The following is a 26,579-nucleotide window of genomic DNA, read 5'->3' as shown; positions in this document are numbered from 1 at the left end:
ATTAGTCAAGATCCAGGCAAAAATCAAGGCAAGTTTACGTACAAAGACATGGAAAAACATGAGATGGACGCATTGAATACAAATTGAAGATTTTTTAGACGTCCACAAGGTTCCAGATGGCCTAGTTCGCTCCTGTCCCTCAGGAAGGGACCAGAGCGATTTTTGTTATAATTGCTTTTCTGGCCAAGTTACAGACGATGTCAAGGCATGGACGAATAGAGTAGAGCGTGACGAGTCCGTTGAATATAAACTTGGAACCTGGCAAAGTGAAATGAAGGCCACAAAAGGAAGATCGCTCCCGTCCCTCTCCAAGGGACCAGGGCGATACAGTGGTGATGTTGCTTCTCATGCGGGTGCAAGGTCGTTCCTCCCTAAGTTCAAGACCGATCCAAGTCAGGACAAGGTGGCAAAGGACATTTCAAGGCGTCTTCATCATGCACAAACACTCAAAGGTCGTTATAATGAAGAGATTTACACACTAAGACCTAGATCGCTCCTGTCCCTCTCCAAGGGACCAGAGCGATGTTGAATATATTGGTCATTTCTTGCAAGTTCTACGTAAGGTTAAAGTTTCGCAACGTCTTAGAGGGTCCACGGTACCTTTTGAAGATGATACACAGAGATTTTGAACGTAATATGTTCATCGTTTTGAACATGGAGACCATATCGCTCCTGTCCCTCTCCAAGGGACCAGGGCGATTTGCTTTGGATTCTCAAATTTTGCCCCAAGTTCGTGCTAAGACAAGACTTCATAAGGATAAACAAGGTTCAAAGCATCATTTGAAGATAACTTGCAGGAGTTTTGAACGTCCAAACGTTGCTAGTCATGCTAAAAACTCACATCGCTCCTGTCCTTTGGACAAGGACCAGGGCGATGGACACCCAAGGGCACTTATGAACGCATGTAAGACGATCAAGTTCGAAGGATTCATCATAATGATCAATGTTGAACGTGGAGATGAAGGAGTTGAACGTGAAAAATGCAAAAATCAAGACAAAATCATGGATCGCTCCTGTCCCTCTCCAAGGGACCAGAGCGATGAGGTACGTCCCTTTGTTTTCACAATTTTGGCGCCAAATAAACAAATTCAAATTTCCTTAAATGCTAAGTTCAATAAAAAAATTGAAAATCCTATTTAATTTGGCATTTAATGTGGCGTTGATCTTTTATTAATTATTTTTGCCTTTATAAAAATCGAAATTTGCAAATTAAAAACGTAAGGCATTAATAATTAATTAATTAATTAATATAAAAATCGATTGCAAGCGCTATAAATCCAAGTCGGCCTTGTTATTTTAATTAAAAAAATCATATAAAAAATCGTTTGAAATTGTTATATTTTACCAAGTCGGCCAAAGGGGGTGAATGGAGATGTGAGCGCTATATAAGGGGAGTGAAATTATCATTTTCACATCATCATTTTATCCTTCTACATGCGAATTAAGGAAGACAAGGGGAAGTGCGATTTGGAGTTTATTAATAAAGGTGGTGCGAAGTGTATTCGAAGAAGTGTGACTATCCTCCAAAGGTGGCGCTAATATCATCTAGAGTGGTGCGAACTTGAAGATCCATTTGAGCGATTTGTCAAGGGCGAATTTGAAGATCCTTTTAAGACCACGTCAAAGGTGCAATTGAAGATCACGTTCAATCCAAAGGTGGCGAGGTCGATCTTTTGAGGAGATAACATTGAAGATCATTTATACCTCCAATTTTGCCTAGGCGATCTTTTCCTTTTTGCATTCTAGAGTTAGCTCTCTATTGAGGTATGGCGATATGGATTTATTGTTTTGATTTTGAATTTTGATCGTCATAGCCTTAAATTTTGAAATTTTGAATTCATAGCTCAATAGTCGTTTTTAGGAAATGATTAATAAAGGACTTATCATTAAGTTTCCTAAAATTTGCTCTCTAATCTATGCTATTCATTGCAAAATCATGTTACTAATTTTGAAATGTTGTGTAGGCATCAAATGGAGATCTCATCAAGGAAAATCAAGCCGGATCAAGGACGGTCTTCGCCAGGACGATCAAGTAAGGACGTGGGCAACCTCTTTCAATCCAGCATTCCAAGGCGAGGTACATCATCATCCTGCACATCAAGGACACAAGGAGTTAGAACAAGAGTTAATTAAAGATAGCCTCTCAACGACATCAAATTGAATATCTAGCAAGCTACAAGTGTCAGATGAGGTGGCATCCCAGTCATCACTCCTCCAGTCAGTGTGGTCCACCTCAGCATGTCCAGATTCAATGTACTTAACTCATGGAAGGTGGCACAAACTCCGATGTACCTACCCCGGCTATCCATTGGTCGATTTTTCTAGAAGGGACATGTGTCCATGCAATACAATTTTGTCATTGGTCAAGCATTAAATGTTATGTAATGGTTGTAACAAACCCTAATTAGGGTTTTCATTGTTGAATCTTGGCCATTGATCTTGAATTGATCTGAGCCATCGAATTGTATTGTGGGCACTATATAAGCCCAGGCATTTCATTTGTAAAGGTTAATTAGCAATTGTTGGAGATAGTATGTAAATAGTTAGAATAGTTAGAGAATAGTTGGAAGCAATTAGAGTAGAATAGGAGGACAAGGCAAGAAATTGTTGCCATTGATTGTAAACAAACTCCATTTTCATTGAAGTAATGGTGAAGTGTGTCGTTTCTTGCAATTTGCATGGTTTCTTGTTGAGTCTTCAATCTTAGATGGTAGATGATTAGATGAATGGAGGAAATGTGATTGATTGATGGTGGAATTCGTATATCCATACTACTAGCAGTTTGTTGATTGCAGACTCGCCTTGTGTAGTCAATTGGAATCATTTAGCTTAAGCTCAATTTCAATTTGTCGCTTCTTCATTGATATGCATCAACTTGGATGGTGTCTATGCCTGCGGTGATGATTTGAACATCATAAAGCTTCCCTTAGAAGATCGCACTAGCCTTGTGTAGATGTTCCATTGATGTCAAAACAAGATCTAGTTGAAGTTTCATCAAAAAATCAAGTCATTGCTCCTACATTCTTAGTATTAGGATTAGGTCCTCTCTTCGCCCTTATCCTTTTTTCATTTTTTTTCAAATCTAAGTCAATAAGAGCCTGTGTCCAGCAAAGCAGATCGGAAGTTCAATCATCACATGTAAGTCCCCTTGTGATCCCAACAAATCACATCATACCACTGGAGCTTGTCCACACGTAGAGACCCTACATCAAAGAACCTTGGAGTCTACCTAACTGATCCTTTACGCGAATCTTCAGCAGTTAGAGACTATTTTCTCAAGAGAGGATAAGATACCCTTAGGTATTTTATTCTGTGTTAGGCTGTGTACAAAATACACGTCAACAGGTATCAAGCCCATAAATTTAGTCATTCATCTTCAACTTGCAATTGATTGCATTACATGGCTTTATAAAGCCATTCAACTTATTAGCTACCCAAACCACTAACTGCCAACCAACTCATAACTAATAACTAACTAAAACTCACACATAATAAATTAACAGTAACATGTCAATTTATTATCTATTACATTATTATATGTCATCCATTATAATTCATAACAAGGTGGAGCAAAGTTATTAGAGAGTTATGGGTATTCATATAGGCTGCACCAAGGTTGAACTAGCCATTTATGTCTTTGGAACCCCAGAATGTAAATTGTGATGGCCTAGGAGAGTCAATGATTGGTTCATTAGTCAGTCATCAATAGTATGTGAAGTTGTTACTGGTTTGAGTTACCTCAATTACCACGATTAGTGTAGACAACCGTAGAGAACGAAACATGATAGGAAGAGGCGATTCAGGTGGAAGAGGAGCTATGTCTGTAGTGCTGATGGTAATAAGTCATCACAATAAAGAGATTAACAGTCATGTAGAACACCAGGGTCAAATAAGACAAATGAAAGAGGGACCAAGATTGAGGACCAAATGCATGGTGTGGGATGGACTGCAAGCCACGATGCAAGGACCTGGAAGAGTGAAACAAGTGATTACCTAACTCAGATGTTGACAAAGCCTCCTCAAAAAGTGCTTAGATAGCATGGTCTAGTTAGCAATGGGGGAACTAAAGAAAGCCTCTTGCCAAGGGCGCTGAGAGTGGAAGAGCTAGAAAATGATTTAAGAGCTAAAGAAAGCCTCTAACAAAGGGTGGTGAGAGGACATGAACCAATAAGTAGTCAAGAGTTAAATAAAACCTCTTGCAAATGGTGCTTGGAGAGCATAGGGAAAAAGCAACCAAGGAGCCCAAAGGGGCATTACAAGAAGGTGTCCAAGGGGCATAAATCAAGAGGGTTGTTGGTGAGTACCATGAAGTAGAGACAAATCAGTCCTGAGGCAACGAAAGAGCCTCTCAGGAATGTCAAGGCCTAAACTAAATGCATACAAAAATCAAACCCAGAAGGATTCTAGCAACATATTCTTTTTTCTTTTTCATAATCTTTATGCACACACATACATTGAAATAAAAATCACCAGTTATTTACAACTCATTGGACGCAACCAACATGCACATTAGACTCCCTTGATGCTGCTAGATCCCCTGTAAAATGCTAAATTGAACACAAACAATTTACAAAGCCTTTTATTGTCTACAACATCGATTGTAAGATGATATGCTTGTGGTTTCCATCCCAAGTGCCAAAGCTGGTGTAACAACATTGCCGCCTTAAAACTGAGTTTTTGTTTTTATTGTTCAAAAAGTGCCCTCCTCTTTACCCCTTAATGCTTCCTTATATTCATGGCTTCCTGTGATCCACAATCATAGGCAGTTGTCCCTTAAATGGTGGCAGATAATTGACCAGCCTCTCCCTCAATTTCAAGTGGTTAACTAGCTAGCCTTTTCCTCAACCACAAGTAGTTAACTGGCCAGATTGAAGACTATTAATTAGGCAGACTCAGTTGTTTATTCAATTGACATACACAATTGCCCCATTTCCACTTCAATTGCCTTATCCCAATTAAGAGACATAAAAAACTATAGTTGCTTTATTCCAAACACTAACAATACTAACAAAATATTGAAGTAACTTCAAATATAACTAATTTCTATTCACATAGCTACAGATTAAAAGAAATGGGATATTACAAGGAATTTGCTAGCAATTTTTGAAAAGAAGAGGAGGTCTCCTAGCTTGAGCAAATAGTTGAGAAGCTTGGGGGCTTGACGAATGGGCATCCAATTGACATTAGCGAAGAAGATAGTGTGGATCACTCTACTATGAGGAGCATGGAGAGACAATGTGACCTCTGGAAAGCCAAAGAGCCACTTGAAAAATAGCATGCAAAGAAATGTAAGTTTCAAGGAGGAGTCAATGAGAGACCATAGGCAAATTGCTGGTAGACCAAATTATCAACCAATTTGATGGATTTAGGAAAATCTCCCACAATACACAAGGTGCCTAGGCTGAAAATGATGGAGGTACAACAAACAAAATGTCCCCAAAGGGGCATATATTGAAATGGTCAAGGGGCCTAAGAAGTCTCACAAACAAAGTAGGTGGCTTGAGGGGCTCAAGTCACAATAGCCAAGGGACTTAATAGGTTCAACAAACAAACAACGTTCCTTGAGGGGCATGGGCCAAAAGGCTAAGGGACTTGAGTAGTCCCACAATGAAATGAGGCATTTTGAGAGAGTACAAGCCACAAAGGTTAGGGGATCAAAGGAATACCATAAACATTGTGCCTTGAGAGGGCGTGGGCTGAAAAAGTTTGGAGGACCCAAAGGGTCCCACAAACAAACAAGTTATCTCCAAGGGGGCACAAGTTGCATTGGCATGGGAACTCAAGGGATCCCATAAGTTGTCTAAGAGACATAGAAGGTTGAGGGTGGTTGCCATGGTGCACAAACCATCAAAGGAGACAAACAAACCTTGGGTGGCCAAGGAGCCTCCCAAGAACTAACATGCACATCAATGTTTCCTAAGAGAACATAGTGTTTGCCTCCCAAGAACTAACATGCACATCAATGTTTCCTAGGAGAACATAGTGTTTCCTAGGCACAATGAATAGGTAGAGGGTCTATGAGTGAACTAGCTAGCTTGTAATGTATCTAGAGATAATATTGTACCAAATATATTTTGATACTTACATTTAGTCATTTTTAATACATATTGTTGGGATTTGTTGGAGAGTTTTGTTTCACCTCATAGCATAGGCATGACTAAGAAACCATTGTTCCACGGAGTTTCTTGATGGGGGGACCAAGGGCCTAAGTTTAGGGACAATGGCAAGGTGGCAAGGGGTGGTGCAAATACATATAGTACTAGTTGTAAAAAGATGTGTAAGGAATAAGTATAAGAATTGCAAATGAGACTCTGGCATATTTTGTAAAGCTTAAACTAATAAACATTAAAAACATGGCATTGATTGCACTACTAAGTAAAGTTTAAACTAACAAACATTAAAAACATGCATTGATTGCATTGAACAATAACAATGGTGGGTGGAGAGCCCCTAGCAAGGTCAAGGGGCACAAATTAAGGCCTCCAAAACCTCACAAACCTTCATGACAAATTTCATTTTCATAATTTTATCACCTTTCTTGTTTTGACATGGAGCTTCTTAATCAGGAGCCATGGGAAATGCGTGGGCACCCTTGGGATGGTTGGGGGTACTCTAAAAATCCCTCAGACATCCCGGGGATAACTCAGTGGAGGTGGTAGTGCGACAGGGGGATGTTTCCCCCAAGTCCCCGCATCCAAAAAACATGGGGATTTATTTGGGGGGGGTGGGGACACATCTTTGTGGAACATTGTAACAAACACAAGGTTAACATAATGAATGCTAACAACAACCTAGATGAGCATTCATACAACTAACACATGGGTAACGGTCAAAAAAGAGAGAAAATGAAATACACCTTATTACCATAGGTAGGCTCTCAATAACAATTCCTCAAGTGGGTCCACTTGGGGAAGAACCTTACCTTGAGCAAGTACATCCATGTAATTGCCAATAAGAGTAACGAGGTGTAATGTCCCCTCTTTGAATAGGATTTAATTACATTGAAGGAGATCAGCTTGGGGAATAGAAAATAAGCATTGTAACGAATAATCAGAAGTGCAGATCTGATTTGAATAATAAGACAGCAATGAGGAGACATGACCTGTTTGAATGGATATCTCTTTCCAAAGATATGTGTCTCCTCAATGAGATATGAAGGTATAAAAAGAGTAATCAATTAATGGAAGAGGATCATCATCAAATCTCTCAAGCAGAATCAAATTCCAAGCACAGTCAGTAAATAAATACATTTGCCAAGGAAGATCGAAGCGTTCAGCATAACAACACTTCAGTCCAGGATCGACTCATAGAGGTTGAACATCATATAAACCAAAGTGAATTCCTTTTCAGATCAGGCATAATATGACAAACTGATACTATGTCAGATTTGCCTTCCTCAGCACTATCCTTCTTACAATAACTTGTTTCTTATGCGTAATAGACAATGCATAAGTGTATGTTCCTATAGAATATAAGATATGCTTGATTGTCTGAATCCCATCTTGTAGGAAGGGCTTGGGGTGTAAGCAAAAGGGGTTTAAGAGAGCTAAGTAAGTAGGCCATACTAGAGTTGACCATAAAGGTTCCGAGGACTAGAGGGCACTTACGTAGAAAAGACAAGGAACCCACTTACGACCTCTGCCCAATTCCGCAAGATGGCACTTTTCTTTAGAGAGACGAGACATTGATGGGGAAAGAAGGTACAATCTGCTAAGAAAACATGAAGGCTGTGTAGACATCTCTTGGGCTTAGTTTAGAAATGGCTTCAGGCGTACCCATCATGTCTCTTCCTCCAAAACCTAATATGCTTGTCCAATACTATTGATATTATATGAATATGAAGTGGTTTGTCTAACCCTAATTATTGAATCATATATATATATATATGTATATGTTGCTTATGCTATGAATGCAAGATTCAAATCTAGGATTATCAAAGAGATTTACTTGGTAAGATGTAACCCTAACCCTAATTTTTTGCAATTGTGATTTTAGGGCTAAATCTAGAGCAAAGTAGGAAGGTGGCATTACACAAGGGGCTCTTACTTGGTGGGAGTTAGGTTAGGGTCAATCTTGATGACTTGATCTTGTCCTACAATAGCCAAATTAAGATCAATAGGATCTAGGAGGTCGAATTGGTGAAGCTGGAGAGGATAGTGAGTAAGATGGGATTGAGGTCCTCAATAGAAACCAATATTACTTCTACGATGAATACATCACATGAAACATTGTGAGGACAAGTCTGAATAGTGCCAAGGAGAGGTTTGAATGGTGCTAAGGCTAGGTTGGAGATGAGGATTTTTCTCTGTGTGGGAAACTTCGATGAGATTGTTTTGGTGAAAAATTAGGGTTTCCACCATAGAAGGATGAAAGCCACTAATTTTTACTTAAGGACTAAAACATTAAAGAGGTAGGTAAACCCAATGGATCTAGCCACAAGCCAGCAAGGATAAGGGTTGAGAATTCTATTGGATTTACTGGATTTGATTAGACTACCCTAGTTAAAATTGAATTGTGAAAATGCTGAAATTAGGGTAAATATGCTGGAATTGATGTAAAAACACAAATAGTAAGCTACAATCGTCGGATTGAGCCACGAACTTGGATCTAAGGAATATAAATGTATTTGGATCTGTTCCCAAAAGGAGCTCCTAATTTGTTGGGACCGTAGCGATGGTCGCTCTGGTCCTCCACACTTTTCACACTCCAATGGGGAATCGATTCGTTTTGAAAATCCCGGCTTCGTACTTGCTCCTGCTCACAGTAGAGAAGGGAAATAGGTTGGAGATAGGGGTTTGCCTTAGGTCAAACCCAGGTTTTGGAATTAACCATGAAATAGAAATGAAAATGATTGAATTGCAATAATGGAAGTGTTCTTCTTTTGAGGGAGATGCAAAATAATGACTAAAACACAAATGCTATACCTCCCTGTGAAGTTTTGTTTGTCTCCACATGGAATTAGGGTTTCATGAAGACTTCAATAACATAGAGCATGAATGTCAACTCCAATGCTTGAATCTTGACCTCATCTCTACTCCAATGCTTGAAAGAAGACTGATTGCTTGCTCACTTGAACTTGAATGCTTGATTGCTTGAATTGATTGATCAGTATAATTGCCGGATTCGAATTGTATATCCAAATGTGAGGGGTAGACCTCCTTTTATACTTGCTTGTCAAAAAACAACTTAATTTTCTGACATGAGTCGACATGGGGTCAGGATTCCTGCCCAAATCTTGTGACCGTTAAGGGGCCCAAAAATGGGTCTTAACTGGGAGGACTAGGGTGCTGACCAATCAGGCACTAGAATTAAAGGGTAAAATGAAGTGTAGGGTCAAAAATATGGCAAATATGCATGGTATGAGCAGAATCAAGTCTCCGATTAGGCCTCGAGACACGAATGCCAAGGTGAGGACCCAAATGAGGACAAAATTGTAAGGGAGTACAATTTAGGATGCTACAGAGATATATGCCTCTTGTTCTCAAGGATAGATTGCATACTAGGGTGTATGCAATAGCACCCAAGTGGGCCCTCTTGGACATTGTGCTTTACTAGAGAGGTGTGCATTGCATCAACAAGGGGCTTAGGCGCACTAGACCTTGAGGGGGGAAATTTTTTGAGAGATGAGAAAAGCAAAGGAGACATTCTAGAGGATTGAGAAGCCAAGAGAATGTTAGTAGAGGAAACAAAAGCCTCTTGATGCCTCTCAAAGTTACACAAAGTTGTTGAAGGGGTGAAGACTTCTCTAGGTAGAGTAGGGTCAAGTCTATCATTCTTGATTTGTTTAGGGTCAACTAAAGATTTGGAAGCTTTGAGTGATCATGGCACGAGGAGGCTATTATCAAGAGTGTGATGGGCTAAGAGTGCTTGTAGTGTAGATTCATGAGGGACATAAAGCTCATTGAAGATGAGTGATATTTGATCAAGATAGAGGTGAAGAAGGTCCAATAGAGGGTTTTGATAGTTAAGGTTTCAATCTTCTTATTCAATGAGTATAGTTGAGACATTGCATGTGGGGAAATGCACCATGAGAAGTCCATGTAGACTTTGAGGTGGGAACTGTAGGTCTAGCATTGTCAGTATCTCCAAGGGCACTAGATAATTTGATTTAGGTGTGTAGTAGTAAAGCACTTGGGGCTAAGGCTAATATCTAGGGGCAAAGAACTTAGGAATAAGGCCAACATGTGATGATTCATCATGTGACAATTCCAAGGGGTTTCCAATTGACATGGCAATGAACTTGGGTAACAAAATAGGAAGGCGACTTGCTTGAGCATGCGAATTCAAGGGATTTTTGTTAGGATCTTCATAGGAACAACCAAGAATTGGATGGTCATTACCACTAGCATGAATGGTAGAGCCATTGCATCCATAAGGAGAGTGATTGAACTACCCTTGAGAATGGGAATTTGGTTACACATCCATAGGGTGGTTCCCAAGGAGGATACCTTTTGTAAAGGGCATCTCATAGCTCAACATTGGTAACACAATTCTTGGAGGGGCATAATCCCTAGAGGGGTGACCATCACAAGGTACATCCCTAAGCTTAAGAGAAGGAAGATGGTTCCTTGAAGAGCATTGATCATGATGAGTATTTCTATGCCCTAGGAGACACTCCCTACTAGAGTGTTCATATTGATGAGCATTTTGATAGGAAATGGGATTGTAAGAGTGATTACAAAGGTGTGCTCATGTAGAGTATCCTTGGGTGAGGAACTTGGAGAACGATACCTAGAGGGATGCTCATCACAGTGAGTATTTTTGGTTGAGGGGCCAAGAGAATGACTGCTAGAAAGGAGACCTGTTGTGAGGTATTCACACATCGCCCCATTGCAAATGGGGACCCCCACTTTTTTTCTGCTTTCTAGGTAGCGTCGAGTCTTAGCTATTAGCCTTGCATTAGAGAGGTATAAACGCTTAAATGGCTAGGAGTCAGGTGGATAGTTTTGCATAAGTGTGAAGTAAGTAGGTTTGCAAAGTCTAGATATGATGAGTTCAATCCTGAGTGAGGAAGATTTGTTATTTAAGGGTCTCTTCAAATGCTATTCTTGGGGAGCAAATTTCACTTCACGAACACTTCTTATGTAAGTAACTAAAATTCATGTCAAACTTCAGCAGTTGCAACTTTGAAGCGAGCTTCCTGTTGGAGAGATTTGGGGCGAACTTCCTACTCAAGCCTTCATAAGTGGATTTGAAGAGGTGAAGTGACAACATTTACCTTCAAGGGAACAATACGAAGTGGACTTCACAAGCTCAATGAAGCAAGTCAACTTCATGACTTCATGTTTTGAAGCGAGCTTCATGAACTAACAAATCAGAGCGAACCTCATGCTTGAAGGATTTGGAGCGAACTTCTTCATGATGAAGATGGAAGAATTGAGAAATCTGTGAGCACTCACTTCATGTTAGAGTGTTTTGGAGCTAACTTCATGTTTTCACCCCTTGGAGCGAAGTTGAACTTCATGAGTTGGGGCACTGGAGTGAATTTCACTTTCAAGATTTCATAGGCAAGATTAGCTATAAAGGAATGAAGTGAAGGAGTTGAGAGCACTTACTTCATGAGTTCACCTTCTGGAGCGAATTTCTAACTTCATGAGTTAGAGTTTTGGAGCGAACTTCATGACTTTGTAGTTTGGGGTGAATTTCTAACTTCATGAGTTGATGATCTCAATCGAACTTCATGACTTGAGCAAGAGGAGCGAATTTCTCTACTTCATGATTTGCTAAGTTGGAGCGAAATGTATACTTCATGACTTGAGTAATTGAAGCGAAATTCTAACTTCATGAGTTGCACTTCTCAAGCGAACTTCACAAATTGCCTTATTGGAGTGAAGTTTGAACTTCATGACTTCATGTAGAGGAGCGAACTTGAACTTCATGACTTCATGTAGAGGAGTGAACTTGAACTTCATGATTTCATGTATTGGAGCGAAGTTGAACTTCTTGATCTCACAGAGCGGACTTCAGGTTTGAAGGGTTTAGAGCGAATGTCACATTTGAAGCAACTTCATGAGTTGCAAGAGTGGAGTGAAATTATAACTTCATGAGTTCACCTTTCGAAGTGAACTTCATGAGTTCACCTTTTGAGGCGAACTTCATGACCTTAAGATTTAAGGCGAATTTCATGAGTGATATTTGAAGCGAATTCCATGATTTCATGAAGATGCAAGGTGATCAAAACGAATTTCATGCTTGAAGCCTATAAGAGAATGTCAACTTCATGTTTGAGCAAATTGGAGCGAACCACTAAGAATGCACTTCATGAATTGAGGTAGGAGAATGCACTTCATGAAGTGAGGTAAAAGAGCGAACTTCATGAATCCATATAGGTGAGCAAATTTCATGAATTCACCTAGGACAATGGACTGCAAGATTCATGATATAACAGCGAACTTCAAACTTCACCTTCAAGCATATAAGAGCGAATTTCATGTGCAAGAGATCAAGAGTGATTTTTGCTTCGAGCTGATTCAATGCTTGAGAAAAGTGATAATGAAAAATGAGATTTGGACCAGCTTCATGCACAAGGAAATGAAATGAATTTCATACAGGTGAACTTCATGAATTGAGAAAGACAAGCAAGGAAGGTGATTGAAACAAGCTACAAGTACACACCATCTAGAGCAATCTTCATCTTCAAGCCTACACAAGCAAATCTCAACTTCATGAACTTCACAAGCTCAACATGCAAGAGTAAACTTCATGATTTGACCTACATGAGCAAACTTCACAATTTGAAGGGTATGAGCAAAGTTCAAGAAAATGAAGAAGATTTAGGCGAGGGAAACTTAACGAACATCAAGGATGGAATACATTTCAAGAGCTCCTCTCCGCGAGCAAAAAAGCAACTTCAAGTGTCCCTTTATGAGGGCAAATTCTCTTTATATGTTTTAATTAAATCTATATATCAAGTATATTTGATACTCGCTCGTTTGTTTTGTAGGAAATGAAGAAAGAAATAAGGAGATCACACAAGAAACGTTCAACGACATTAAGAGAGTCACAAGAGAAGGAGCTTGAAACTCCGAAGGAGAAAGGTAGTAGTGACATCAAGAGGTCGTTCCAAGGTATCATCAATACTTCAAAACTAAGATCTATACCTTGCACTTCCATGATCAAGGCATTCGAGAAGACAGTTTCAGAAGAGTTAATCAAAGTTAGAAGATCATTGTCATCATCGCTGAAGCTGAATAATGTTGAGTATCAAGAGATATTCCTTCATGATGATTTGTCAAACCTACAAAGTGCGAGTTGAAGTGGCATCCTAGTCATCGTCCCATTCACTATTCCTCCAGTCAGAAAGGTCCACCTCAACATGTCTTGATTCAATGTACCTGACTCACCAGTGATGGCACAAACTCCGAAGCACCTACCCTTGTTATCTATTGGTCCACACTCTCTAATTGTAATTTTCTCATTGGCTAAGGAGAGTTTGTTGTAACAAACCCTAATTAGGGTTTTCATTGTAAAATCTTGGCCATTGATGAAGAATCAATCCTGGCCATTCATTGTAAATGAGCTCTCTATAAAAGCTTAGACGATTCATTTGTAAAGGTTAATAGTTGGAGAATAGCTAATAGTTAGTAATAGGAGAGAATAGAATAGCAATTAGAATAGAAATTAGATTAGGAGAAGGCAAAGATTGTTGCCAAACCTCGTTGTAGAGAACAATTGATTTCATTGAAGTTATGGTGAATTTGATTTGTTGCTTCAACTACTTGCATGGTCTTTACTTCTCAATTTACTTTCATGTAATTAGATTGAGTGGAGGAATTTGTTGAATGTATTCGTGGAATCCTTTTGTCCATACCACTAGCCTCTTGCTGATTGTAAGAGCGCTTTGTGTGGTCAACTGGAGTGATATGAGCTTAACTTCGAATTGTTCTACACTCATTGCTCATGCATTAACTTGAGTGGTGATCAATGTTTAATGGTATTGATTCGAACATCTTAGAAACATCCTTAGAAGATTGCACTGAGCTTGTGTCAAATTGTTCAGTTTGATGGTGAGACCTTGCCCAATAGGGTTCCAGCTAATCATTCAACTATCTTCTTGCATTCTAGGTCTTGGAATAGACTCTCTCAATCCTTTACCTTTTGCCATTTTTTTCAAAATCAAGCGAGTCTAGGACAGAACATCGCCCAATTGAAATATCAGTTGATCAAGTTCCATCAAATCAAGCATTCGAATGTATGTCCCCTTGTGATTCCAACATAATCACATCAAACCACTGAGCTTATCCACACGTAGTGACCCTACATTCATGAACCTTGGAGTCTTCTCAAATGATCCTTAAGCTAATCTTCAACATCCAAGATATTTTGTTCAAGAGAGGATAAGATACTTTTTGGGTATTTTATTCTGTGTTCGCATGTGCCTAAAAAACACATCAACAAGACCCATCTTGAAAAAGATTCCATGCTATGCAAAAAATAAAAAAAAATATATATTGAATAATTGCTTTGATGAAGCCTTTCAAGTGGTCGCTTTTAATATTGTCAAGGAGTTGAAATTTCATGTTCATGGAAAGGTGGCTAGATTCCATGCTATGGAAAAAATAAAAAAATAAAATATATTGAATGATTGCTTTGATGAAGCCTTTCAGGTGGTCGCTTTTAATATTGTCAAGGAGTTGAAATTTCACGTTCATGGAAAAGTGGCTTTAAAGGAACATGCTAGGAATTCTCTTCAATCAAACTAATAAAGCAAGAGTCATCCAACTGAGCAATGAGCTCTTTCTCTTTGATCCTTTGAGATTTGATAGAATAGAATATAATTTGGCATGGATCAAGGCGATTCAATCATAAATGGAAGGGTATCGTGTTGGTTATAAAAAGTCTTCTGCAACTAATTGAGATATTTCTATCAAATTTTAGATCCTTTGGTGATTTATTTCACTACGGATTTCTTTGCACAAGGCCTCTAATAAAGAAAAGTGAGATTTTATCTATGATGAGTTCTGCACTATGCTCATTGATGAACCAACAAAAGCTCATTTGAAATGGTAAGCTAATATCTAAGGACCAAGACCACTACACATATCATAAGGAATAGAGGAAATTCAATTGGTGCAAATATAAGCATGATGATTAGATGTAGAAAAAAGAGAAAGCTTGCTCATATTGTGGAAAAGCAGAACTTTGTCAAAGGAGACACATCAAGTGATTTGATGATTATCATAGGGAAACTAGAAGGTTGGAAGTGGCTTATAAGGAATATCAGTGTAATGGCTTTTCTGTTACTTGTTAAGAAATACATACTCTTGCTTTCATTAATGTGTTATAGGTTGTGGATGCTTACAACATATGACTAAACATGGCACGTTGTTTGATTCACTTTATAAGGCCGAGGATGATCAAACAATTGTTGCAAATAGTTATATCCTACCTCTATGTGTTTCCAGAAAAAGTCAATGCTGAAATAGAGCAGTTAATGTGTACCATGCTTGAGGTTTGAGTACCAATATGCAATTTGTTTGTCAAATAAGTCAATCTGGAATAAAGGTAAATTTTGATCTTATAATTCTGTGGTTAAGTTATCAAAAACAACCCCAAGGTTGTTGGTTTTGTACTTCTTTACACCAACAAAAAATTGTGTATATTCTAATTTTGTATGTTCCACAGCATTTCCTGGATGGGGACAGCAAGTGATGCAGGACATGTTTCCAGGATGGCTGGGATGGGAGGCCTTTGTTTGGGGACTGCAGTGGATGACAAGTAAAAAGATAAGGAAAATCTAAAAAATATAGAAATTTCAATTATTCATATATATGTTATTCATCATGTACATATTGAACCATATTACATAACAGTAGAGCTGAATTGAATTCACGTGAGAGTTGACTAAAAAATTAACAAAACTCATTGATTCATTGTTAATGTGCATGCATATTACATAAAAATAACAACAAAATACCCAAAGGCTACACATTACAACTACATAAGGCCAACAGAGATTGATTTTCTAGAAAATATAGAACAAGTAATCGCTAAAGGCCATTCAGGGATCCAATGTCCAGTGATTATTTTATCTTGTGTCTAAAAATCTATTTTTCCCCAATGAGAATGTTGCTACTACATGGAGATGGGAAGTATTACCCATAGAGATTTTCATGGATCACTATTCATTATTGAAACACTAATCAATCAGCTACTTTGCCAAAATATGGAATGCACATGCTTGTGTGCCTAATATGTAAGTCCAAACTTTGTGCAGCCATACAAACAGTTGTAGTTTTTCCTCCTAAGTTGCCTTCCTAGACAAGTTTGTTTTTATCAATCATCAAGTAGTTTCAGAAACATGTTGATTTTAAGGTAGTGCTCGTTAGCCACAGGCAAACATCAGATCTGCTGCCTTCCGAACCATAGACGATAAGCTCTTATCGTCACCCCTGAGCACGCTCATAAATTTCTCACCATCAATTGATCTGCTTGTACATGAATTCGATCTGCCTGATTATGATCGAACTTGCTGTCTGATCTCAGTTCCATAGAGGGAAGACCACGTCCATATATATCCGTCAAAAGGAGATATCCAAGAGTCGGCTCTCATCAAGGAGGCACGACCTTCATGAAGCATCACATGCCTTCAAATGAGGGGTGGCGGACTTTAACCAAAAGTCGGCCCCTTTGAAACAAATCCGATAAGTCAAACTCGATAATGTATGTTTAATCATTAAACCTGATAATGCATATGTGACTTAATAAAGATATTAAAGGATTAATATAAGTTGATAGATTCATCAAATGTGTAAGGCCAATAGGCCATTCACACATTTGATCTTGCTGAGTCGTCCTGTAGGATTTCTACCGACGCTATATCATCAACACTCCCTCTTAGCTAGGGAGGAATCCTTCTTAATCTCTACAAGTCACATCACCTCATCGATGACTAACATAATGACTACACTCATGCGAATGAAAGAAGCTTATCACCTCATCGTGATGTTTGACCACAATGGCTACCCCCAGAGGGTGAATACACACAAATGCTAAGTCATGGAGTCTCTCACATGACATCCACCATACCTACTCACAGAGGGTGGAACAAGGGCTGGAACCTCAAACTTCTCTCACAGAGTAGAATGCACAACAAGGGCTGATACCTCAAACTTCTCTCACAGAGAAGAATGCATAACAAGGGCTGATACCTCAAACTTCTCTCACAGAGAAGAATGCATCTCCACCATGCCTACTCGCAGAGGTTGGATCCACCATACCTACTTGCAGAGGGTGGAACGAGGGCTGGAACCTCAAACTTCTCTCACAGAGAAGAATGCACAACAAGGGCTGATACCTCAAACTTCTCACAGAGAAGAATGCATAACATGGGTTGATACCTCAAATTTCTCTCATAGAGAAGAATGCATAACAAGGGTTGGAACCTCAAACTTCTCTCACAGAGAAGAATGCATCTCCACCATGCCTAATCGCAGAGGGTGGATCCGCCATACCTACTTGCAGAGGGTGGAATAAGGGCTTTCACCTCAAACTTCTCCCAGAGAAGAATGCATTAACAAGGGATTGCACCTCGAACTTCTCACAGGAAAAGAACTCATTAACAAGGGATTGCACCTCGAACTTCTCTCTCATAGAGAAGAACTCATTAACAAGGGATTGCACCTTGAACTTCTCTCTCTCAGAGAAGAACTCATTAACAAGGGCTTTCACCTCAAATTTCTCCATCACAGAGAAAAATGCATTAACCAATCTTCGTGATGATGTGGCTCCCTCTAAAGCTGAAATGTTAGGCTCCCTCTGAAGCTGAAATGATAGGCTCCCTCTGAAGCTGAAAAACAAGCTCCCTCTGAAGCAAATATCAACCTTTTGATCTCTTCGTCCAAGGTTACTTCTGATGATATGTCAGACTCCCTCTGAATGTTGATTCTTCCTCTGCGAAGAAATGCAAGCAATCTTCCTACCTTGAATAGAGATTCGTCAGTGCTTGAACCTTGGGTAGAGGGATCGACAATGAAAAGCATAATTCTGGCAGCAGTGCCAGGCACACAAGCCCCAACCAGCCCCGCGGCCACGCTGAGAGCAGTGCCATGCAACGTGCAGCTCTAGCATTCGTCTGCGTCGCCCACGGATCCTTCTGCAACTCTTCCAAAACCAAATTCAAAGTGAATTCACACTGGGAAGCTGGCAACAAGAATTGAGCGATGCTCTGAGCAGAGAGGCCGTCCTTGACGTTGATTACATCGTTAGCAAACTTGCAGATAGCGTCAAGCGTTCTATCAATCTGTTGCCGCAAATTAGGATTGGGAGCAATACTAGACTTATTGAGCCAATAATGCCCGACCATGCGGCCTTGTCCGGATTGGCAATCGAACCAGCCTCAAGCTCTTCCAAGGCCTTAAAAGCGCTTTGAAACTTGGGTTCCATCGCCTCCACAAACTCATCCGTAAACCCGATTCGGCTGACATCGATATACAATCCGAGCTCCTTGTGTTGATAAAGCCAATCCAAGTACCGATTCCACAGGGCTGCGAGCTTCGTCTCTAGCCCTTTCTTCTTCTTCAAAGAATTTGTATCGAGCACAGAAACCTCTCCAGCCACAGCAGCCCGAGTTCGAGTCATAAGCCGACATCTTTCATTGCTGACAATGCTGAGCTTTGAAATCTTGGGCGAAATCCTGTGATTGGGCAGCAGGCAACTTTTTGCACAGGTTGCTGTCTGCGTTCCCCCACGGAACTTCAGACGAAAAGGATTTTGGGCCATCATACTTGTTCTCGAGGCCTGGGGAGACTCGATCCCCTGATTGCCACCTGATTTGTTTAGACGCCTGATTGACGCCACTGTGAAGGGCGGAGGTCAGTGAGTGTAATCGCTGCATTATCCTCTGTAGTCGCCTTTCGATCTCGAAGAGATCATAAATCTGCAATTGTTTCTGATTGAATTTCCCTTGAGAGCACAAGATCTACCTTCAAGCGGTTAGGCTCTATAGAAGGAACCTGGCTCTGATACCATGTTGATTTTAAGGTAGTGCTCGTTAACCACAGGCAAACATCAGATTTGTTGCCTTCCCAACCATAGATGATAAGCTCTTATCATCACCCTCGAGCACGCTACATAAATTTCTCACCATCAATTGATCTGCTTGTACATGAATTCGATCTGCCTGATTATGATCGAACTTGCTGTCTGATCTCAGTTCCATAGAGGGAAGACCACGTCCATATATATCTGTCGAAAGGAGATATCCAAGAGTTGGCTCTCATCAAGGAGGCATGACCTTCATGAAGCATTGCATGCCTTCAAATGGGGGGTGGTGGACTTTAACCAAAAGTCGGCCCCTTTGAAACAAATCCGACAAGTCAAACTCGATAATGTATTTTTAATCATTAAACCTGATACTGCATATGTGACTTAATAAAGATATTAAACGATTAATATAAGTTGATAGATTCATCAAATGTGTAAGGCCAATAGGCCATTCACACATTTGATCTTGCTGAGTCGGCCTGTAGGATTTCTACCGACGCTATATCATCAACAAAACATAGATATCCAAGTTCTATCAGATGAAGTGCTAGGCATTGTCACTTTGTCTATACAATAATTAATTAACATTGAGTTAATTCAGTCCATTATTAGGGCTTTAATGAAGTCATGCTAGAAAGTTAAGAGTTATATTGGTTGTGGTAGGGCAGGTGGCTAACTTGTGACATGGTCAATATTTGTGAAAGCCCATATTTCATAGCTTTTGGTCCATATAAGTATATACTATTTATGTGACATCAATACATTTTTTCATTATAATATTTCTGTCTCGTAATGTTACTTCTATCATTTTATATTTTCACGTTATCATTAAGAATGATTCTCAATTCCACAGTTGTTTATCAGTGCAAATGAATAAACAGATCCATGTTCATTGATTTACTGTTAGCTTCTGTTTGACCTTCTACCACATGAGAACCCAATACTCTTCAGTCAGAAAATAAACATGAGTTATAATATACTCCATAGACATGGAATTCCTGAGTTTGCTCAGATGTAAATGTAAGGTAACCTGCAGATATTACACAAAGTGAATTTATATACGGAGTTAGCCAAACAACAGGGGCCATCAGTCACAAATACTGCCCAAAAGAGGCAAAAATGTGTCCAAATGTGGATCCTTTCTGCACCTTGAAAGGTAATTACAATATTTCTTTCAGAATTTAAGCAGACTTGAATTTTTTGGAATGTGAAATCTTTTGAAATCAAGAAAGCATCTAATGGGTATAAAAGAATGTAGAGAATTACACAATTTTTTTAATAAATTTCTTTGTGATTTCCATTGCTGGGCTGTTGAGGACAGATGGCCAGCTGTCTCCTGGCCATTTTGGAAACGTTTCACTTTATTTTAATAGGGGATGGCCCAGAGGATATTGCCTAGCCATCCCTGCAGCCCCAAAACATTCCAGGGCATGTGTCCCTGTATAACATAACTAATTTCATGTTTAATCTCAGATTCACTTGTTGAGAAATTTGGTGAGGGCACTGGGCCAGATTATATTTTTCATAAGGAAATGAAAGCTATCAAGCAGAGATTCAGTAAATTTGAATATGTCATACTCTAGAAAACATGTCCTCATCATGCTGCTGCCATAGATGATTACACTTCACATGAAGCTTCCACGGATGATGACACTCCACATCACAATGCTTTCAGATATGCTGACGTTCTCATATGATTTAGATCATGATTACTTAAATGATTTTTGACATGGTACTGATTCCTTTGATAGTTCCTCTTCATATGACTATTCAAATGATGAAATATCTCATGGGGTTCATTACTCTTCACATGGTGCTGATGCTCTAGCTTTTAACTGAGATCATTCATTCAGAAAGTTCAAAATAGGAGTTGGCTGGAAGATATTTCAAAGGATAGGGTAACAGAAAGAAAACTTGGCAAATATGGTGTGCGTTGCAGCATTTTGATGACAAAATTATGGTGATGCATTTATGGGCTTCAAAATTTTGTTATGCTTTTTGTTTTCATTGATTCTTCCTGTGTGGTTCACTTGAACTGCTGAGTGTTGCTTGAAGAGAGATGATGGTGCATCCATACCTCAGGCTTGATAACATTACTAGTATGACATCTGATATGGGTACAATTTGAATCTTTCTATTATGAGGATATAGCTTGCTTATTTGTATTTAAACCATTGGTACCCTTCGGTTCTTGCTTTTGGGCAGCTGAAACTTAAGTTGTGGACCTAGATACCTTTTGATTCTTGATTCTGGTAGGATAGATCTTTCTTTTGTTCATTTGTATTTTGTTTGTGCTTGTTTCCTCTGACCCAAATATAGCAGATGGATTCGATTTGGGCTTTTATCCTTTGACCCAAATACTGCAGAGGATTGAAGTTACATTTGATTTTTTAATATGTGATTGTGAGTGCTTCTTATGGCATGGATTGCCTGGTTATGGAGTTGCTTATTGCAGCATATGTGACCATTATGGGGTAGCTTCTTATGGCTTATATTGTCTTGTTATGGAGCTCGATTTCTTCTTGACACAGCTTGCTTTGGGTATGGCAGAACTATGGTGTCTCTTGTTGATGTTGATTTGGGCGGGATCTTAGTTGCTCATGTGAAAAGCTCTCTTACTTCCTGGAACATTTCTTTAGCTCTTGGGCGAGTCTTTATGATTCAAGGTTGAAGATTCAGGGTTCAATAGATTGTGTTGAGTTTTAGATAGCTCTTCTTTTTTTATTCTTTTGAAGTGTTCTGGTTTGGAATCTAGGAGATGAGTTGGTGAGTTTTGACTCTAGGAAATGAATTAAATCCATAGATTTTGGCTTTGTTCTTGCAGAATGTTGGTGGTTGTTTGCTCTGGGTGGTTGATTTTTGACTGAGCTGACTTCAGTGATGTTGAAGCCATATGAGACAGTGATTTGCAGTTATGATGGGAGTTTACTAAATGCCCTCTTTTGGGTGCTCTCCAAGTAGGTTCATGAGGATATTTTTGGCACATAGTTGCACAATTGTTGTAAACTCACTGCATAGGGCCCTTTAGGTAGTTTGTCGTGGTTTGTATTATACGTGATGTAATGCTTACAATTTTTTTACAAAGAACCTTCTAGGATGGAAGTTTTTTAAGAGAAGAAAGATGTACCCAAAGATGTATGAAATTGATAAGATTATACACATTTATCCCATTTCACTATATCTCATTACTTAGTGAAATCTACTAAGCCTGCATGATTTTATAATAAAATACACTAGTACTTGTGGCTATATATTATGAGCTATATTTATGAATTTGCTGCCCTTGGCCGCTTCTCTGATTCGATGAAAATCTCATTGTGTTCAGTTAAACTGAGTTAAATTGGAACTTGATCAAACATAAATTATATAAGAGGTACGTTGCAACTGTCAAGTAAATCAAGATAAACTAATTTCTAGTTTTCCCATTTTTTCTACATCATTGTTTTGAGATTATGTGATGGTTAACTTATATAGAAGTTCATTCTCTCTCAGCAGCTCTTTACTTTCAAGGCACCTTGATGTGTCTTTACAAATTTACTACCCCATATCTCATTTTAGCTTGGCAAAGTGATTTAACTTGATTAACAAACCAATACTAAATTTTGATCACGAGAAGTAGTCCTAACTGAGATTCTATGTTTTCATTTGGTCTAGATGTTTATCTGTAAAGTTTTTTGTGTTTCTCCATCCCAGAAGAAAATATAGTGGTTAATAGCTTGACATGGTAGATTCTTCTCCTCCAATATAAAATAATCAATTCTGAGTTAAATTGGAACTTGATCATACATGAATTATATAAGAGGCACGTTGCAACTGTCAAGTAAATCAAGATAAACTAATTAGTAATTTCTAGTTTTCCCATTTTTTTCACATCATTGCTTTGAGGATTATGTGATGGTTAACTTAAACAGAAGCTCATTCTTTCTCAGTAGCTCCTTACTTTTAAGGCACCTTGATACACCTTTACAAAGTTACTACCCCATATCTCAATTTAGCTTGGCAAAGTGATTTAAGTTATTTAACTTGATTAACAAACCCATACTAAATTGATCGTGGGAAGCAGTCCTAAGTGATATCCTATGTTTTCATTTGGTCTAGAAGTTTTTCTGTTTACAAAAGTTCTTGCATTTCTCCATCCCAGAAGAAAATATAGTGGTTAATAGCTTGACGTGTTAGATTCTTCTCCTCTAATTTAAAAGAATCAATTCTTCTCTTGCAGGTGCAAGATCTTTTGCAGATTTCTCCTCGACAGCTCAGACAATTTGGAAAAGCTGCCGTACATCATCAAGGATTTCTTCTACCCATGTCTGAATGTGAATTCAATTTCACTACAGCCCTTGAAGAATTGCGGCCCAATTCCTTTCCGGTTTTGCCTGATCATCGTCCATGTCGAGCTACTGGTGCAGCTATAGCAGTTGCTACAGGGCTTCTAGAGGGGTGTCTACCTAATGCAGGTGCTCGAATTATGGTTTTTGTTGGAGGACCAACAACAATTGGGCCTGGAATAGTTGTAGATGCTGATCTTGGCAAAAACATTCGCACCCATCAGGACCTTGTCAACGGTAATGCATCCTATTACAGAACATCTTGCAAGTTCTACAAGCAGCTCGCACAGAGGTTAGTAGCAGCAGGGCTTGTTTTGGATGTTTTTGCCTGCTCTTTGGATCAAGTCGGCACTGCAGAAATGAAACCTGCAGTAGAAAGTTCTGGAGGACTGATGATGCTTGCAGAGACTTTTGATTCTGATCAGTTCAAGAAATGTTTGCAACGCCTCTTTGCTTGTGACAAACAAGGCCACCTAAAGATGAACTTTAATGCAACAATTGACATAATCACAACTAAGGAGGTCAAAATATGTGGTGCTCTTGGACCATGCTCTTCATTGCAGAAAAAGGCTACATCAGTAAGTGAGCATGAGATAGGAATTGGAGGCACTCGTGCATGGAAAATGAGTACACTCACTAACAAAACTTGTCTGGCTTTCTTCTTTGAGGTAAGCAGTCAGCAGTCTGTCAAAATCCAACCAGGCACTGCATTTTTCATCCAATTCCTCACACAATATCAGCATGGAAATGGTCAAGTCCGTTTGCGAGTGACTACTACTGCAAGAAGGTGGGTTGATGGAACCCAGTTGCAGGAATTGGCAGCTGGGTTTGATCAGGAAGCTGCAGCAGCTATCATGGCCCGGCTTGCAGTGCACAAAAGTGAGAGTGAGGAGATTCATGAGATTCTCAGGTGGCTAGATAGGATGTTGATTCGATTTGCATCAACATTTGGAGATTATATTAAAGATGACCCAACATCCTTCCGCTTTTCGTCCAATTTTTCTCTTTATCCTCAGTTCATGTACCATCTACGTCGATCACAATTCCTTCAAGTCTTCAATAACACCCCTGATGAGACTGCATTCTTTAGACTGATGCTAAACCGGGAAGCTGTAGTTGGATCTCTTATCATGATCCAGCCTACTCTTTTTGCTTATTCTTTTGAAGGTCCTCCTGTGCCTGTGCTACTTGATGTGAGCTCTATTTCAGCTGATTGTATTCTGCTTTTTGATTCCTACTTCTATGTTTTGGTGCATTATGGGTCTACAATTGCACAGTGGCGGAAGCTTGGGTACCAGAATGACCCTAGCCATGAGAATTTCAAGAAGCTCCTTGAGGCCCCACTTCAAGATGCAGAAGTTTTACTTGCAGAACGTATGCCAGTGCCCAAATTTATTGAATGTGATCAACATGGTAGTCAAGCAAGATTTTTGCTTGCTAAATTGAACCCATCTGTCACTCACAATACAAATCAATATGGGAATAATTCCGAGGTGATATTCACAGATGATGTAAGTTTGCAAGTGTTTGTAGAACATCTCCAGAAGTTGGCAGTTCAAGCCTAAAGTGGAACTAGGAAATTAATATGTATTGCTTGTTTTGTTCGTAGAACTTGATATTGGAATAGGAGTTGGGTGCAGCAGTTTTAACTTTGCTTCCAGTATCTTGAGGGAGCCTTCCTGCACTTTCAAGTGCTTGGATGATTGTATTTTCTAGTTTAACAGTCTTTGGTTACTTAAGCTTCATTCCTTGGGATTCTTCCTAATTTGTTACATCATGTAAATCTTTAAACTGTAATCAAACTAAATTGTTCAAAAAGCTCTCAATTTTGGGTTTTGCAGGTCACAAGATTTATGTTGTCATCCATAAAAGGACCCAGAGTTTGAAATTTGATATAGCAAACATATTGAGGGTATTCCGCTAAATGAATTGTAGCAAACATCAGTTGATGATTATCATAGTTGGGTTGTTAATGAACAGGAATGATTCATTGCACCAGTTTTACCCTCTGTAGCTTCCAATCCTTATTGTTTTCTTGTTCTAAACCTGAGTGTGTAGGTTTAAGCATAAACCAGATGCAGAACATTAGCATGGCATCAAATATCAATTTTGATGTACCAGATGATACTATATTGATTGCATCTGTTTGTTTGTTCTTAAGGTTTTAAAGTTGTGTACGTACTTCTCCTTCATCTCAGCTTTTAAACTTTTAATTGAAAGGTGGTAAAACTCGAGTACTCGAAAGAACAAGTTTCATGGACCATATCAGTAAGAGATCTTTTAAAACTTTTAATGGCAAATATTTTTGAAGGTACTGTGTTATAAGGAATCTTTGCATGTGAATCCTTCCCAGAAGTCATTGAGTTGTTGAGTGTTAATTTGTCAGTGTAGAAGATTGGATCTAGACACCTTTTAGGTTTACCGTCCAACAATATTTCGATTGGCAGCTCTTGCAAAAATATTATATATAGTATTATTATTGCTAAGGGTAAGTGCAAAGGTGTGAGTGTGTTAACAAAAACTCTTATTTTTTATCTCAAATTTGGCAGCCATTTACACATTATGGTATTATTAAGATGAGAGGTGATATACAATGATATACAATTATATATATTATATAAATATATAATATTTATTACACTTTTCAAAGCAAATAAAAAAAATAGTGAATGGTGTTTTATTAAAATTTAGATTCACAAATAAAATATTTCTAAATGTCTCCCATTAATGGAAATGGGAAGATTGATCTCTCTAACAATCCAAGGAACGGGGTTCGTTGGAGTGCCCTTGATGTAGGTTGGATAAAAATTAATTTTGATGGTGCATCCAAGGGTAGGACCGAGTGGGATGAGATGTGTGGCTCAAGATGAGATGGGGAACATTATGGTAGAGCGAGATCAGAGCATATTGGAGAAACAACAAACAACATTGTTGAATTTCAGGCGGCATTGTTAGGATTGCAAATGAGACTGGAGATTGGAGCAGAACAAATACACTTAGAAGGTGATTCACTAGTTACAAAACAAATACACTTAGAAGGTGATTCACTAGTTACAATCAATGCCACCGGATTGAATTATACTTCCAATTGGAAATTGGATCGCTGGATAAGACCCATCAAAGAACTTATTGGCAGATTCACAGAGTTTAAATAAGCCACATATATAGGAAAGGCAATGATGTGGCAGAGAAGTTGGCCAAATCGGTTGTGGACAAAATGAATTTGAGCTGGTGGTGACATGGCAATGGGGTGTCATCATTAATATATAT

At 39.0% G+C, this 26,579-nt stretch overlaps 1 protein-coding gene across 1 annotated transcript in view; it reads left to right on the top strand.

Moving 5' to 3' along the window:
- The window catches only part of LOC131038488 (protein transport protein SEC23 G), a 42,954-nt gene extending 17,827 nt beyond the window's left edge, over positions 1–25,127 (top strand). Inside the window, exon 2 of the mRNA XM_057970926.2 lies at positions 23,204–25,127. Coding sequence (XP_057826909.2) covers positions 23,204–24,874 — 1,671 coding nt within the window. The 3' untranslated portion in view covers positions 24,875–25,127. The remainder of the gene's footprint in view (positions 1–23,203) is intronic.
- The last annotated feature ends 1,452 nt before the right edge of the window (positions 25,128–26,579 follow it).

This window comes from Cryptomeria japonica, chromosome 10 (assembly GCF_030272615.1).
Source record: "Cryptomeria japonica chromosome 10, Sugi_1.0, whole genome shotgun sequence".
NCBI classification, from domain to species: domain Eukaryota; kingdom Viridiplantae; phylum Streptophyta; class Pinopsida; order Cupressales; family Cupressaceae; genus Cryptomeria; species Cryptomeria japonica.
The sequence above is the reverse complement of the archived record's forward strand: the minus strand, read 5'-3'. Positions and strand labels throughout refer to the sequence as shown.